Source organism: Tubulanus polymorphus, chromosome 8 (assembly GCF_964204645.1).
Source record: "Tubulanus polymorphus chromosome 8, tnTubPoly1.2, whole genome shotgun sequence".
NCBI lineage: Eukaryota > Metazoa > Nemertea > Palaeonemertea > Tubulaniformes > Tubulanidae > Tubulanus > Tubulanus polymorphus.
The window spans coordinates 16,489,537-16,506,914 of NC_134032.1; the positions used below are offsets into that span (position 1 = coordinate 16,489,537).

The window sequence follows — 17,378 nt, forward strand, 5'->3', positions numbered from 1 at the left end:
AATTGAATGGTTGGAATATTCCGAGGGTATAAGAAGTGGCCACCAACAGGAAACCAATAGGTTCTGGTGTGGAATCAAGTTTAACGTTATCGCCTTGATATTCATTTTACTGAATCATCAAATATATATCATATACAAATCTGAATACTGCAAACACTACAGCGGATTATTCATGAAACTGTTTGAAACTCTATGGAAATCCGCGATTATTATCATCATTATTATATATATATATATATATATATATATCATTAAATCAGTCGCTCAGTCATTTACATATTACATATTACAATTCAAAATAAATTCATGGATTAGTTATGAGGTAGGGAGGGGGAGGGAAGGGAGGAGGGAGGGTATAGGGGGAGAGGTGAGTATTGATTTCGGTCACAGAATGATGAACAATATTGTATCAGTGACAACAATAACAACAATATACGCGGTGCATTTAGAAATTAAACTCTCAATTCAATGAGTTTTATATCAATATTCTAAACGTCATTTTATATCATGAACCAAATCGTATAGACATCTAAACCCAACCCCCCCTCTCTCGCTAACGTCATCTATAGACTGATTACAAATCTGGAATTTTGAGAAAATTCTCTATATCGGGAAATATGTTCTAGTTATAGTACGATAACCAAACTCAAACGTGGTGAACAGATGATAAGATAATAACCCACTCAGTTAGCCTGACGTGATCTTTAGGGTGAGATCGAAACGTCGTGTTCTTATATCTTAGATCGTTTCAATAAATAAATTCTCGATTTTAGATTTCTTTTCATTTGTAAATAGTGGCTTTTTATCTTATGTTCATGTTATAAATTCGAATTTTACATCTGTATATTTGGATGCGCGCGTTATAAACAGTAGTGTTTTAGTTGCGGTAGATAGATAGATAGATAGACTCAACCAACACCTGGTATATTCACATTTCCTATATCATCAACTGCGTGATTTTTCTAGATAATTGAACAATCATTTCCTTGAATGAATATAAATTCTACGCAGCTGATTTGTTGTTAAGTAATTGGTCGCGTTTCTATCTTTACAATAACTAATAAATGTTGTTCTGCCGCGATCGCCATTTTATAAATGATACTGGTGTAGTTAGTATAATGATGAATATCTGTAAATAGAGCTGCAGGAATGTTAGTAGTGATGAGGTTAATACTGCAGCTAAATTGACCTCATCTCTCTCATCGTCATCATCATCATACAGATTACAATCAGAGAATCATCTCCGTTTTGGGAACTGTTATTGCTAATTATCTCAAAAACTCAGTTTCTCAAATAAATGTATATGTTTTTAGGCGACAGTAAATTGAGATCTAGATTTGGAGTAAATTTCATGAGATTTTTTTCGAAAAGATTTTTCTGATTTTTAACAGGAAAATATGCGGATGAATGTTTTTTTAATAAACTGTGTTACTGCAGAACTGTCGGTTTTAGAATTTAGGTATGTGGTTTGTTGCGTGTAAATTGATCGCGGAGGCGACAGTTGTTTTCTGTCATACATCGACACCACTGATTGAACACATTATGCTATAGAAATATAAATATCGAGATAAATATTATATATTGTGTGAGAGAACAGTAAACTGCGTATATGTGACGTCCGGTCTCCATTTCATCCGGTATGGTAAACATATGGTGCTGTAATCTCGTGGTTTCACGCGAGAATTTTTACCGTTAATCGGTTTAAATTTGAAACCGCACATATGTATTTTCATATACCTAACTCCTCTATCAGTCGTATAGCATACACTCACTCACTCAGTCAGTCAGTGTTTGTTTGATGAAATACACTTTTCCGGGTTGATTTTCTATATTTTCCCAAACTGATAAATAAATGACGCGCACTCGATTCAGCTGGAAAATTCTCCATGTGATAATTTCATATGTCTGCGTTTTATGCACACTTCTAAATCTATATATATATATATATATATAAAACATTCGTGTGCATTTCTATCTTAAATGAATTCTGTTCATTTCGTTAAATGTAAGTCTTTTCGGCACTTGATTATTTTGGAGCGAAAAACAGGTTTATGAAATACATCCATAATGATGAAGGTTCCCAATTCTAAAATGTCCTAATTTTTGGAAAATAACTCTGGACTCGAAACAGAAACAACAATTCCCCATTTCGAGGAAGTATTTCAAAACAATTTAAAAAACAACCTGAATCATTGTGAAAATATACATGATTTTTGTGAAATTTCGAAATCTATTTTCTCTTACCTTTTCTAGATATTGATAACCTGTTTGTCGAGCGACCCTTCTGGCTACATGTTCCCCTCCGGTTATATGTACAGCCCATTCATTTGTATAATGTTCAAACGCATCTAAACCAACCACAAACAACAGCAACAGCAGCGGCGGGGCTAAAACTATCAAACGGCCACATCTCCTCATAATCTACCCGCAATTCAACTTAATAGCCAAAACTTTCCAAGTATCCTGAGTAAAATTTGGTTAATTTTTAAAGATTCGGCTCAGCCCTCGGTATACAGCTGGTTAGGAGTACAGACCAACAATCTACTGATGAAATAGTCTCTTTAGCATAACTATAAAATGATTATTATCTGCACCAGTGACGATAGCGCGTGAGAGCTGATATACCCCTGTCCAGCTGTATAATATATATATACCTCTAGTCTGTGCGCCGTCCGTTCATTCACTTCATTCGCGCCAGAGCGAGTGACGTCACACGCGAGCGCGACGCGCGCGCGCGCGTCACGTGGCTGGTAATTAACAAGTTCCGTAAAACTAAGAACTGACGACCGAGAGAAGCGAGAAATAGTGTTAATAATCACCGCACACAGTTCAATCATATACTACCGGACACAAATACCTTGTGATAATAGAGAGAGAGAGAGAGAGAGAGAGGTGGTACCACCCTCAGCCTACTGACTGCCTGCCTGCCTTATCCATACACTATCCCCGGCAGCAGCAGGCACCTGTCGTTTGTTATAATATCTATCAATATTCACTTAGTTTATTATATTCCACACGGTTTCGATTTTTTTTCTAAGCGCCGTTCAAAGCGTTCTGTTTATAGCCTCCTCACAACGGGCGGTTCGTTTAGCCTGTATCCTGTACAGCTTGTACAACTTCGACTAACTAACCGACCAGAACTGGGTGTAGTCCACCATAGATAGATATATATGAATATGTATCAGTCCCGTACTGTTTTGCTCTGAAGCTGGTTCACTATAGTAAACATAGAACAGGCGCCGCCGCATCAGGCGCAATTATTACACAGTTTACAGTCGCAACCAGGACGCAGCGTGCGCGATTAAACTACGATTACCAATAATCATCGTTTACTCTTACACTCTATTGTTATACGCTACACGATTGGTTTTGTTTGACTGTAGCGGAACAGTTACTCGTCTTCTCCGGGCAAAATAAACCCGAACAACAACTAACGCAGTCAATATTGACAATCAATACGCCAGGGTATGCAGTAGGTCAGTTTAATTTGCGCAAAATCGAGAAGTTTTCACCCGCGCCGAGACCCCTTTTACTACTAGTCGAATCTCTACGGTATTTTTCTATATTCACCGGCGCGAAACTGTTTTCAGTTGTGAAAAACGTTGCGTTGTTTATAGACGGATTTTTTCTCTGTAAAACTGTGCGCCTAATTTCACGATGTCGTTAAATGTAAAAAAAAATTCATCCGGAAAAATCTAAAACGTGATGGGAAGTAAAAATGAACAATTCTTTTCATCATTGTTATTTGCCCCGAAACGAAAGTGAAATTTAAACACTCCTCCCAGGGTGTATAACCTCCCAGGGTGTATAACCTCCCAGGATGTATAACCTCCCTGGTAGTACGACCTCAAACATTATTTTACCTTTTATAGAGGTTTTTACAAGTTCTGCATTATTCACTATTATCAGAAATCTATAAAGTGATGAAAAAATATAGTGATATAATTATATTTAAATCGATATTGCAGACGCCAGGTAACCTGACTAGTATCACTACTATAATAGTAAACTATATAGTATCTGTATATTTGTTATTGGCAATGTGGATCAAACCAAAGTTCTACATGTACAGTAAAAGTAAATCTGGCAGATTTATCGTGGGATTTCTCACGCGCTCCAAGGAATGTCATGACGAAAGAAAAGAGAAAAAACACATGCTTTTAAAAATCAGAAACTAAAGTTTTATCCACATTGCCAATTAACTGCCTATCCAGAACGAGGCTGGCGAATAATCGATAAAGATCAGACGATTTTATTGTTGTCTGTTGGTATGGTAACGACTTTACTAATTATAGAAAGATTGAAAGTCACGATGAGCAATTATTGCATCGTTAATGTGTTAATAACATCTGCTAAGAGTATCGATTGATTGATCGATCGATTGATTGATTGATGCGAGTCAGTGCGCGCAAACGAACTCAATTAATTGGGAGATGATCACAGAGTGAAGAGTGGAGGGAAAATAGGAGAGAGGGGAGATGAGCGGGAGGGGATGGAGAGGAGGGAGAGGAGGGAGAGGAGGATGTGGTACCTTCAAACGCTAATCATTAACTTTCATTCATTAAACAAAACCTTGCTACAGAACATCTTTTAGTGCCACTACAGAGGCGAATTAGGCGAATTAGGAATAAAGCGAATCTGGTGGCACCATCTACCGACAGAACAAGTAAACAATAGTTATACCGTAGAAATAATAATCTAATTGTTTATGATGCGCTATCTTATAAAACAGTCGTCGTGCTGGGGTTACATTGAAATATTGTTTAATTGACAACGATTATGATAATATAATTGTTATAATACAATTAGAAAAACAAGAACATAAAATAAGATAGTAGAATAATAACAAACCTTCTTAAACAGATAAAACGCACGTCCCATTTCACTGAGTTCCAAACTTACCGTTCATAAATATCTACATTTTTAATCGATATAATGCTTATATTTTTAGTTAGGTGTGGTTTAAGCGCAATCTGCTGTTGAATATCTCTGGTATAAATGGAATATGTTGAATTCGGTCGTTTCTTTTCCGCTTGTAGCTGATCTAATCTCCCGAGTTTTGCTATATATTTCATGATCAAATTTCTTATCAAATCTATGAAGGTTAAACAAACGTACGCAATCTGAATGACGGATACAGATATTCAGGTCTAGTCGTTCAATTGTGATAGCTAAGTTTCGCATATGCCTAGATAAGGATTAACTTGTAAAGTCGTATGAACCAGTTTTTATGCAATGTGCAAGTCAATTTTGAAACTAATCGTAATTGTATAATATAGTCATATGTACGCGTTAACTTAATGTAGAGATTTCGAGGATGTAGTCAGTGTAGTGTTAAAGAGTTGTGACAAGTCTAGTGCTAGGGTTGTGATCAGTGTAGTGCTAGGGTTGTGATCAGTGTAGTGCTAGGGTTGTGATCAGTGTAGTGCTAAAAGGTTGTGATCAGTGTAGTGCTAGGGTTGTGATCAGTGTAGTGCTAGGGTTGTGATCAGTGTAGTGCTAAAAGGTTGTGATCAGTGTAGTGCTAGGGTTGTGATCAGTGTAGTGTGTAAGTAATTGGCGATGTCGAATAAAAGGATCCCAGTATCCGTTACTGATGTTAAACGATTTATAGTCGATATTTACGGATTTCAACCGGTTGAAATTCGACCTTTTTCCGGAGGTTTCGACGACGCAAATTTCTATGTAAAACACGAAAATGGAATTGATGAATTTGTTCTGAAAATTCTAAACTCAAGACAGTCGAGAGAACCTTCTCAAACAGGTATCAATATAACTTATATATTCATTACAATTTAACGACATCAATTTAGAATAGAATGTTTCTATTCAAGTTTCATTTTGATGGATGATTTTATCGACTGAATTTTTCGGAATATTTCTTCTAATATCGATAATATCGATGCTATGTTTACAGTTGCTCGAGTTGGCGTAATGAATTATCTGGTTGATTGCGGTATTCGAGCTCCTAAAATCATCCAAACTAAACACACACGACAGTTTTATACTATTACAGATATTCAATACCAAGCAGGTAACCAGCTTTTCAACGACCTCTGTGGACTAATGGCTTAACTTACAAGGCTTGCGTGCTGGAGGCCGCCGGTTCGAGTCCCGCTAGGGTTAGGGTTAGCGTAATAGTGATCTAGGGTTAGGTTTATAGTTAGAGCCAGGGTTACCAGCGAGCAAGCCTATGGATTTTTATGGTATTTTTTGGTCCAGTGAGGTATTTTTGTCTCTTTTTTATAACTACCTTTTTTTAACTACCCTCGTACGTTTCTAGTAGATGCAGCAACTGACCGCCAGATGGCGAGTGTGATTTAGACATATCGTAGCCGGCGGAGGCTCCCACAGTTGAATACATAATAAAAATGATATTCTGTTGTAGATGGTAAAACAATGAATGAAGTGGAATCGAACTGTTCTAACGATTCTTTACCTGGTGGTGAGTGTGGAGAGAGTGGGAGACATTTGATCTGGTTACAGAACTACATCCTCGGAATCGCATACGACAGCGACCACGTGGAAACCACGTTACAATTATATTTTGAAATCGGAAAATTTGCTTCCTCGCTTCATAAACATTTATTGGTAAGCAGAGTGTAACTTCCGTCCTCACCACTCCCCCGCCTGGGCTCGCAATGGAACTACCGTCCTCCCATTCCCCCCCTGGGCTCGCGATGGAACTGTTCTCCTCCACCATTCCCCGCCTGAGCTCGAATCAGTTTAAAGTCATTATTCAATCTTTAAGTGAAACTCTAAGAAAGCTATAGTGTATTATTTCACTGACTCATGTGTGACTATTTTCAGAATTGCGCAGATAGTTTGAAGTCAACTCTAAATGTAATCGGTGAATGGAGTTTAATGAATGTCGTGAATCAACGATATTTACTGAAATCAGTTAGAAATATTAAACAGCGTGAATTACTCGATGAAATCGTTACACAGTTCGAACGTGTTGTTGTTCCACAACTCGCTAGGTGTCGCGCAAGTAAATATTCTTAATCAGGGTAGATCTCTTGTTTAACAGTAGACTGCGCGCGCGGTGTTACAACAAGTGAATTCTAGTGTAGTTAGAAGTAGTTAGCTTTATGGCAAGCCGCATGCAGTCTTTGTACTGTATTTAACATTCAGTTTAAAGGAATAGTTGTTTTCGTTTTTTAGGTATTGTTCACGGGGATTTGAACGACGAAAATTTACTCCTAACTCGAGATAACTCCGATAGATGGCGTCTGGAATGTTTCATAGATTATGGAGATTGTATCTATTCCTATACGATATTAGATATAGCAATAGCGATCATGTATTTTACATGTTTTAACAAAGGTCACGATATTTTTGATATCGTTCGAAATATTCTAGCCGGTTATTTGTCGAATTTAGATATTGCCGAAACGGATCGATCGGTGCTGAGAATCTGTATCTGTGCTCGTTACGCTCAGAGTTTAATGATGGGAATAAACACATTCGAGGAAGATAAAACAAAAACATACGCGCTAAAAATACCGACAATTGGCTGGAGTCGATTAGAAAAATTGTGGAACGCCACCGCAGACGAGCAGTCGAAATGGTGGCCATAATCAATATAGAAAAAAACTCACTTTCCTTCGGTCGTTTCTTCAATACGAAAATCAATATATATATATATATATATATATATATATATATATATATATATATATATATATATATATAAATGTTACGGTCGCCATTTTGTTTCAACCAGAAACCGACTCAACTCTAAATGTTTTCGGTGGCCAGGTATTTGAAATAGATATTTGATTGAATTTTATGTAAATATCCCAGATTTATTTTCTTCAAGCGATGAACTCTCTTCGAGGCCCAGTTTCACCACAGTTTCTCCTTTCTTCTACCTTTGTTTCACTTCAATCCTATTGTTAGTTTTCCTTAGAAGTAAATATGTCTGTTTAGTTATGGCTGAAATGGCTGTTAGTGTTGTGATAACATGGGCTTCGCTTGGAGAATAAGGCCCTTTTCGATTTGACCGATTTCACCGGTTTGAGCTATAGTCAATACTGTTGATCTCGTACATCATAGTTCGTTTTTTGTTTTTGAATAATATATTCTGAATGCACTACGATATGTTCTTTGTCGGTGTGCCCCCATCACGCGGTGTGCCCCCTCACGCGGTGTGCCCCCTCACGCGGTGTGCCCCCATCACGCGGTACTCACATCAGCTCTCAGGGTCAATCATCCATCTACTGACCATTGTGTAATCACGTGGATAAAAATAATCAGAGGCTCAGAGAAAGATGAAAGAATAGTTGTATTCGTGTGATTAGTGGCGACTAGTGAGAATTCGAGTGGAGGATTACTGCATCTTACTGTTATAATCATCATCCAGCAGGCTGCCACACTGCAGGCTGCCACATTGCAGGCTGTACGCAGGACCGGGGCTGCTGGTTATCTTCTCTTCTCTCTTGTCTCTTCTATCTTTTGTCCCATGAGCCCCAGTAGAATTATGTTTTATGTATGTTTGATATGCCGAATATCGTGGATAGTAGGAAGAGAGTGAGAGAGAGAGGCAAAGAGAGCTAGGCGCACTGTGTGAATTGATGTGTATCTTTAAACGACTGATATGAGATTCACTCTCTGAGTAGTTAATGGCTTCTTCTTCCCTCGCTTCCCTCACCCCATATACAATAATGTGTATGCATTATTTAACTACCAGTCGTAACATCAACATCTTTCATTGCATTTTGTGCTGTGCGAATCGAGACGACACGATTCGTGTATGAGATCTCACTAACTTGTGTTAATCTTCACGAATCCCGAAATAAACGCAAACTGTATAAACTACTTGTAAGAAAAAAAAAAACATGAGGATTTTATATCGATATTTAGAAACGAATTAAACTATAATCGGTTTCTCAAAAACGGATCTAAAGTAGTGACGACAGTTAAAGGTGTGTATCAGTGAGGACAGGTCTGTGTCAGTGAAAGTTCTAGGAACTGCGGTCTAATTTCGAGTGGAATTTCAGGTATGTTTCTCTAATTCGGTGAAGAATTTGAATCAGATGTGAATTTTCACATCACACGCTCAGTATCTACACATTCTAATTATTTATAATCTATCTTTGCTCGTATTTCGACCTCTCGTCTCTCGTGCCTGTCCCTCCGACTCCCTGTGTCACCCTCCGTCTCCCTGTGTCACCCTCCGACTCCCTGTGTCACCCTCCGTCTCCCTGTGTCACCCTCCGACTCCCTGTGTCACCCTCCGTCTCCCTTCGTCTCCCTGTGTCTCCCTCCGACTCCCTGTGTCACCCTCCGTTTCCCTGTGTCTCCCTCCGTCTCCCTGTGTCTCCCTCCGACTCCCTCCGTCTCCCTGTGTCTCCCTCCGCCTCCCTGTGTCTCCCTCCGTCTCCCTGTGTCTCCCTCCGTCTCCCTGTGTCTCCCTCCGTCTCCCTGTGTCTCCCTCCGTCTCCCTGTGTCACCCCCCGACTCCCTGTGTCACCCTCCGTCTCCCTGTGTCACCCTCCGTCTCCCTGTGTCTCCCTCCGTCTCCCTGTGTCTCCCTCCGACTCCCTGTGTCACCCTCCGACTCCCTGTGTCACCCTCCGTCTCCCTGTGTCACCCTCCGTCTCCCTGTGTCTCCCTCCGTCTCCCTGTGTCTCCCTCCGTCTCCCTGTGTCTCCTTCCGTCTCCCTGTGTCTCCCTCCGTCTCCCTCCATCTCCCTCTGTCTCCCTGTGCCTAATTTCTACCTCCCAGGTTTAGATACATATATATTTATAAGCGAGAATGATGAGAATGAGACTGCAGTGAGATGGATTGAGGGAGACACAATGTGTGGTTCTATAGCAGTGACGGGACTGTTTATCTCAGTCCTCGCTCGATTGAATTGAATGGGCCACCACGGCAATCAGCGGCAATCAGGTTTTATCAATGGGCCGTTTCTCACAGGGAGAGGTTGGGAGAGGTTGGGAGGTTTGGGAGGTTGGGAGAGGGGGTATCGTGTTACTTAATTATGTGGTTTTTAATGTTTTGTGTGGCGCCGATGAATGAGAACAGTTTTATAGATATAAACAGTTGTTTGATTAATCTTACAATAGAGCAGTAACAACAGTCAGTCATTCAGTTAGTCAGTTAGTCAGTCAGTCAGTCAGCCAGCCAGCCTGCCAGCCAGCCAGCCAGCCAGCCAGCCAGCCAGCCAGCCAGCCAGCCATGAACTTTTCGTCTCCCCTCCCCCTCCACTAACAGTCAATCTGTTTGTGATCGCTGTGAAGTTTTCGTGGCTCCGACGAAATTTCGTTTCATTTGAGAAAATGATCACGTCTTGTAGATTACTGCGGTTAAATTAACCTGAAAGTTGACACGATGTCAGAGCGCAGTCGACACGCAGGTTATCAACAGATATATCAGTCACAGCGATGATGTTTAGCATCATTACTCTGTCAAGGGAAGATAATTCTCTAGTCTCCGTGGAAGCTTCAATGACTCGAGGAGAGACGAGAAATTACGAGGTAATAGTATCTGTAAGGTCACTCGGACCAACCCGAGGGAACATCTCTACAGGAGTATGGGGTTGTGGTCTAGGTCACGTGGAGCACCCCCCGGTTACCGGTGGTTCGAAGTTGATTAGAGTTTTTCCCGTGAAATTCCCGAGTCACGTCGAACACCACGTGACAGTGTCTTATAAAACTAATTCATTCTATCTCTCAATAGCGCACCTGCTACACACTGTAGCGTTAACTGTATCTGCTGCTGTTCCTGCTGTTACTGGAGGGGGCTGTCAGGTCTGGTTCATTCACCCGTTAAGTACTGAACGCGATCCGAGAAGCAGTTTCGAGTGAAATAGAAAACACATTTTTAACAGAAGTGTTTTGTAAAAGGTTTTATCACACACTCCAAGAGGAACCTCTTCGGGAGGGAATCCCCTCGGACGGGTATCACCTCGGGCGGGTATCACCTCGGGAAGGTATCACCTCGGGAGGGAATCCCCTCGGGCGGGTATCACCTCGGGAAGGTATAACCTCGGGAGGGAATCCCCTCGGGCGGGTATCACCTCGGGAGGGAATCCCCTCGGGCGGGTATCACCTCGGGTGGGTATCACCTCGGGGAAACCTTGTCACAGGGCGAGACTGGATGACCCGGGACCAACCTCAAAATTCTGGAGGAATTCCGGCGGGTTACGGTATGTACGGACGGGTTACGGTATGTACGGACGGGTTACGGTATGTACGGACGGGTTACGGTATGTACGGACGGGTTACGGTGTAATGTATGAGAGATAAACTCAGTTCGGGTGAAGAACCTAATTCCAAATTAGCTATAAGCGCGCATACACGCACGGACAGTGATAGACTCATCTTCTTTACACGATTCTTCATCCAACTGGAAAAACAGTCCATAATAAGTGTCTATACCGGCGTCGGTAGCCGCTCACGCCCGCTCCTCACTGACTGACTGACTGTTACAATTCAATTATACCACGAGAGATGAGAGAGAGAGAGCGCAGGTCGAACAGACTAATCCCATTACTAACTTACATATAGACGACGTGTTACACCGAACCAAACGAAATAACATCTTCCCTTCTCCATCTCTCAGTCCCCTCCCTCTCCCCTCCCTCTCCCCTCTCTCCCCTCCCTCTCCCTCTCCTTCGCTCAGCCCCCTCCCTCTCCCCTCCCTCTCTACCCTCCCTCCCCTCCCTCTCCCTCTCCCTCTCTCAGTCCCTCCCTCTTTCACCTCCCTCTCCCCTCCCTTTCCCTCTCTCAGTCCCCTCCCTCTCTCACCCCCTCTCTCACCCCCTCTCTCGGCCTCCTACATGGGGCGGACCCAGATGGAGGGGTACGTGGCGCCCCCTATTTTCTGCGGAGCAAATAATTTTTTCTAGCCACTTCTTGCGTTACTGAGGACCGAATCGTCATCGCCGAATAAATTATTTTCTTTCTATTATATTGCAAAAGTGCGCTCAGAATGGACCATTACGCGCTTGGTGGGGGAGGCCAGATCCCCTGATGGTTTAACTAGTATCGTAGAGCGACGGAGATCAATGTGGAAACCACCACTTCGTGGACCGCGTGAAATATTATACAGTGACTTATTGATTTCATTTACGACCCCCTAAGTTTTTCCAAATGCTGGATCCGCCCCTACACAGCCCTCTATCACCTCTTCTCTCCATCTGCCTCTGTCTGGTTACACTAGATCCAATACGAACAGTAAGACATGACCGGAATAGTGATTCAGACATGGGTCATTTTTCATTTCGTTTAGCTTTAACAGTAATCTCAATAATGCCGCTAGTGATCCTAGCTGAGACGCTATAGCTCGCGCTATCTACATCGCTACAGGCCACGCCGTCACTTCACTTTACAAAATCAATTTATATTGTCATCTTTATATCTTTATAGCCCGCGTTTACTCCGCCATTTTTAATCCTAGTTTGACGAGTCAGAAAACTGCGAACATTAGATTTTGTCGTTCAGATTTCAGATTCATCGCGCATCTGGAGAGGCTGAAACATAAAACATGATCACATTCAATTAAACCATATTGATTGATCTCTTCTCATATCTATAGTTGAATATATCTAGTGTTTTGTTATCACCGCTAGACGGGATCGACTGAGGGTAGGGGTTAGGGGTGTAATCTGATATGATATTGAATATAAAGCCTGTTTAAATGCTACGTAATTATTTTCGTAATGATTAGATATTTATTTAGGTTTCTCTTCGGGAATTGGGAATAGTTGAATATATCTAGTGGAACACACTCTAAGTGGAACTCAGTTCAGTGGAACACACTCTAAGTGGAACTCAGTTCAGTGGAACACACTCTAAGTGGAACTCAGTTCAGTGGAACACACTCTAAGTGGAACTCAGTTCAGTGGAACACACTCTAAGTGGAACTCAGTTCAGTGGAACACACTCTAAGTGGAACTCAGTTCAGTGGAACACACTCTAAGTGGAACTCAGTTCAGTGGAACACACTCTAAGTGGAACTCAGTTCAGTGAAACACACTCTAAGTGGAACTCAGTTCAGTGGAACACACTCTAAGTGGAACTCAGTTCAGTGGAACACACTCTAAGTGGAACTCAGTTCAGTGGAACACACTCTAAGTGGAACTCAGTTCAGTGGAACACACTCTAAGTGGAACTCAGTTCAGTGGAACACACTCGAAGTGGATGTTTTGATAAATGCGGAAATCCGGAGCTTTAAAACAGTTTATTCCAAAATATTTGAATTTTTATAATTAGTATAAGATTTTAGACAAATTACAGCTAGGATTTTTATACGGATACAGCGCTGTCTTTGAGATAGATAGCTGTCTGTCTGGCTGTCTAAAGTAGGCAGGTCAGAGACACGTGTTTTTGAATGATTTGACGATGAATTGTTATGAGAAACTAAGATTACTTTGAACTCACGTATTACAGTGTCACCCAAACGACACGCTCGTCTCGTCTCATTGGCTTATTGGGAATGACGTGCAATGCGTTCAGTCGATGGAATGATTGCCTTGTTACCGCCGCGGCGTTCATCGAATCCTGCAGAATAGGAAGGGGCGCGGGGAGGCAGGGCGCGGGGGGCCGTGGGTGTCGCTACAGCTCAGCGCGCTACAAATTGAACAAATTATGATACAACGACCATGAATTGTAAAATGATGATGAACTCCGTGAGATGACTGCACAATCACAGTTCTCTACCTCTATCTACCTCTCTATACCTCTATCTACCTCCTCACAGCACATCTGATATTAAATCAGTCGTTTCTATGAGTGAGTGAGTGAGTGAGTGAGTGAGTGTGAGTGTCTCTCGCTCATTGTTTCTCGTGTCTGTCGCGTTGTAGGTCGCAATAAATAGTCACCGAAACCTCGACTTCATCGTGTAAATGTTTTGAACTAGCAGAGTTCTACCTGTCGTCCTCAGTGCTCTGATAGCTGATCAATCCAAAAGGGTTTAGGGGGTGACGGGGGTGTAGGGGGTAGGGGGGAATGGTTGTAGTGTGTATGATGATTGAGTCACTGTTCTACTGATAGATGTTATTTGTATTGACGCAATGTGGCGCGGACTGATGTCTGGATGTCGCGATTGGATGCGGTCCTGACTTTATGATTAACCGGAAATAGTCGTCCGAAAATCATTAATGATCCGCAGTCACATGTGACTAGCTCCACTAATCACACTTCCGGATAGCGAGGCATTTCGGGAACTATTTTACAGATACGTGCATGACAAAAATATGTGAGTTGTTTGTGAATTTGAGAGAGGAAATCAAACCGTCAGTAGAACCCGGTGCGCGCGCGTGCGCAGTCTCTACAAATCCACATTGATTTATCTGAAACTACAATTCGATCACTAACCATATCGGTCACGTGACAAAAATCATTTCATGAGAAAAGATAATATAACGCAGGCGGAAGTGGAGACTGATTTGCAAAGGGTTCGCTATCATTCGATCAGAGCTTATGGATCTCGACATATCTTTTACTCGGCTATTAGAATCAGTCCATGGACCTCTAGGGCTTCAAACATTTCTGTAACAGAAAATCGATATACATACATATATACATAACTAGCGTGTTCAATAGACTATTGAAGAGTACAGGACATTTTATAAATGCGCTTCACTTCACAAATCCAATGACTCTTTCAGCGAAGACATAAAAATTCGGTTTATTTACAAAGACAAGTTGACGCTAATTATAACGAAGCCGTTCTAGTGACTAGTGACTAGTGACTAGTGTCTACAGTCAGGGGAGCCTTTGTTAATTACAGGAAGATGGAAGATTCACCGATTATCCATCATCGCTTTAATTACAATCCAAACCGTCGTCATTTCACTTGCAAATTACAACTTTACACCAACTCAACACCGATACACGAAATCTATATCTTACAAATAATCGATATTTGATAACAGGTGCCCGTCCCCTAATAACAAACAGGTGCCCGTCAGTGTTGTTTACTTCGTTTAAAACTTCAATAATCAATATTTTGAATAATTAAAAACGTTCGCAAATTTTGAATCGTGGAAGATAAAAGATTGAAAAAAAGCCCGAGGGACAAAATACGTTCAATTTCTGAAGTGTTCCATTAGTGTTTGATCTCTGAATAGATGATAAACACGCACACCCGCACACGCACACGCGCGCGCGCGCACGCACACGCACACGCACACGCACACCGATGGTGTATATTCTCTGTAGCAATAATTCATAAATAATCACTAGAGATTTGTCAAATGTGGCAGCCTCGTTATCAGTGAGTTTTTCATGTGAATCGCGTTTGGTAGATGTCACGTGTCAGACCTGAGCATCTTTATCGAAATATCACCATAAATCATGGGCGGTAAAAGACACCGAGGGAGAGAGCGGTGAGAGCAGTAAGAGCAGTAAGAGCAGTAAGAGCAGTAAGACGCAATGAAGTGTGGTTTCTGATGAGTTGAAACACCGAGGGAGATCCAAACAACGCAACAACAAACTCATCACGTGTTACCAGTTATATACTCCGAGACCGGGCCTCCACAAAGTCCTTCACCTTCACACAATAACGCGGTATAACCGACCGCTGTGCGGGAGTGTGTTCCACTGAACCGAGTCGCACTGCTGTGCGGGAGTGTGTTCCACTGAACCGAGTTGCACTGCTGTGCGGGAGTGTGTTCCACTGAACCGAGTTGCACTGCTGTGCGGGAGTGTGTTCCACTGAACCGAGTCGCACTGCTGTGCGGGAGTGTGTTCCACTGAACCGAGTTGCACTGCTGTGCGGGAGTGTGTTCCACTGAACCGAGTTGCACTGCTGTGCGGGAGTGTGTTCCACTGAACCGAGTTGCACTGCTGTGCGAGAGTGTGTTCCACTGAACCGAGTTGTACTGCTCAGCGGGAGTGTGTTCCACTGCTGTACAGTCACATCATGTGACAAATTCACTGAACACAATTTATACATGTGTTTTTAGGTTGTAACAACGAATTGATCGATCGATTTAGAGTGAGTGTGATGTTATATAGACCTACCACTACTGAACTGAAACGAGTGTCTACTGTAACATCGGTCACGTGACTAACCGACCGATAGAATGTCCCTGTTCTATGTATGATTAAACAGATTGTAAATGGAGGTCGGGAGAAAGAGGGACAAAGAGTGGGTGCCGGTGGGTGCCGATTACTGGATAGTCCTTCGATAGCTCTTGACACGTGACTGGTTCAGATGAATATCAATTACATACACGTCTGAATTACTAATCATTACAAAATACTGAAAAGATACCAGAAATACAGCGGTTACAGATACCAGAAATACAGCGGTTACAGATACCAAAAATACAGCAATTACAGATACCAAAAATACAGCAATTACAGATACCAAAAATACAGCAACTACAGATACCATAAATACAGGAATTACAGATACAAAAAATACAGCAGTTACAGATACCATAAATACAGCGGTTGAACGTGTTACTGAACCCAGTGAATTCAATGTTTCTGGAGAATTAGCAAATATAGATAGACCTGATATAGACGTCGATATGAATCAAAACTTGTGAAATTTTTCTCTTAAAAATGATAACTGTTAAAAGTAAGCAGTGATGAAGATGGAAGACTCGACTAACCCTAAGCCTGGATTAATACTAACTCGTCTGATGGTTGATAGTTTGACATTAAGATTTAGGGCTTGTCTTATTATCGACAGATTATATGTAGAAATTAGCGCCAGTGACGTGAAGAATACTTATCTAACATATATACAATTTATATTCATACGCTCAAGTGAGTGAACAAGCATACTTGACTTCCTCCGCCGCCGAGAGAGTACGTTCGGTGTTTTGTATCAGATACGGGTTTTTAGTAATAGATCACATCTCACATACTGGGCTGGTAGCTACTTCCTGGTGGTAGGTAGTGCTGATAGCTACTTGTTATTGGTAGCTATTACTGGTAGCTACTGGCTGGTGGTAGCTGGTAGCTACTTTGGCAGCCACTTCAATCCTACAATATATTCATATCGAACACCGGCTAACCCTGGCTATATAGAATACTCTCAAACACTGGCTATTAAATCTTGAAGTTCGTATTCGATATATCGTTATTTTCAGTGGTATCTAAAGTATTGTACTATTTAACACGTGACATCTGCTAATGTAGAGAATTGAAGTAAATAAACCAGTGAGCTGCGGCAAGTGAGGTCGAGGAGACTCTATTACTAATAACCTGTCAACATCTTATGAATTATACTGATGACTAAATCTAGCAATTATTACACTATCATCTTACACCAGCAGCAGCAGCATTAGCAGCAGCAGTTCCCTCCCTCTCTACACCCATCCATCCTCTCAAATATTTATCAGTCAATTAATAAATTAGCCACGACGATCAGGAATTGAGATGATCCGATGATGCTACTGCTGCTGATGCTA

General features: G+C 41.5%; 1 protein-coding gene across 1 annotated transcript; it reads left to right on the top strand.

The window, feature by feature from the left end:
• The first annotated feature begins 5,144 nt into the window (after positions 1–5,144).
• Positions 5,145–7,621, top strand: LOC141909892 (hydroxylysine kinase-like). Its single transcript, XM_074800575.1, has 5 exons — positions 5,145–5,764; positions 5,918–6,034; positions 6,389–6,591; positions 6,811–6,991; positions 7,165–7,621. Exons 1-5 carry the CDS (start codon positions 5,563–5,565, stop codon positions 7,578–7,580), a joined length of 1,119 nt encoding a protein of 372 aa, XP_074656676.1. The 5' UTR covers positions 5,145–5,562; the 3' UTR covers positions 7,581–7,621.
• The last annotated feature ends 9,757 nt before the right edge of the window (positions 7,622–17,378 follow it).

What these genes read in the sequence shown, in the direction of transcription:
- LOC141909892 (XM_074800575.1), top strand. Translation starts at nt 5,563, where the DNA reads ATGTCGAATAAAAGGATCCCAGTATCCGTTACTGATGTTAAACGATTT. An exon ending in AGATATTCAATACCAAGCAG is followed by an intron (nt 6,035 to 6,388) that starts GTAACCAGCTTT and finishes ATTCTGTTGTAG; the next exon opens with ATGGTAAAACAATGAATGAA. An exon ending in ACTCGCTAGGTGTCGCGCAA is followed by an intron (nt 6,992 to 7,164) that starts GTAAATATTCTT and finishes TTCGTTTTTTAG; the next exon opens with GTATTGTTCACGGGGATTTG.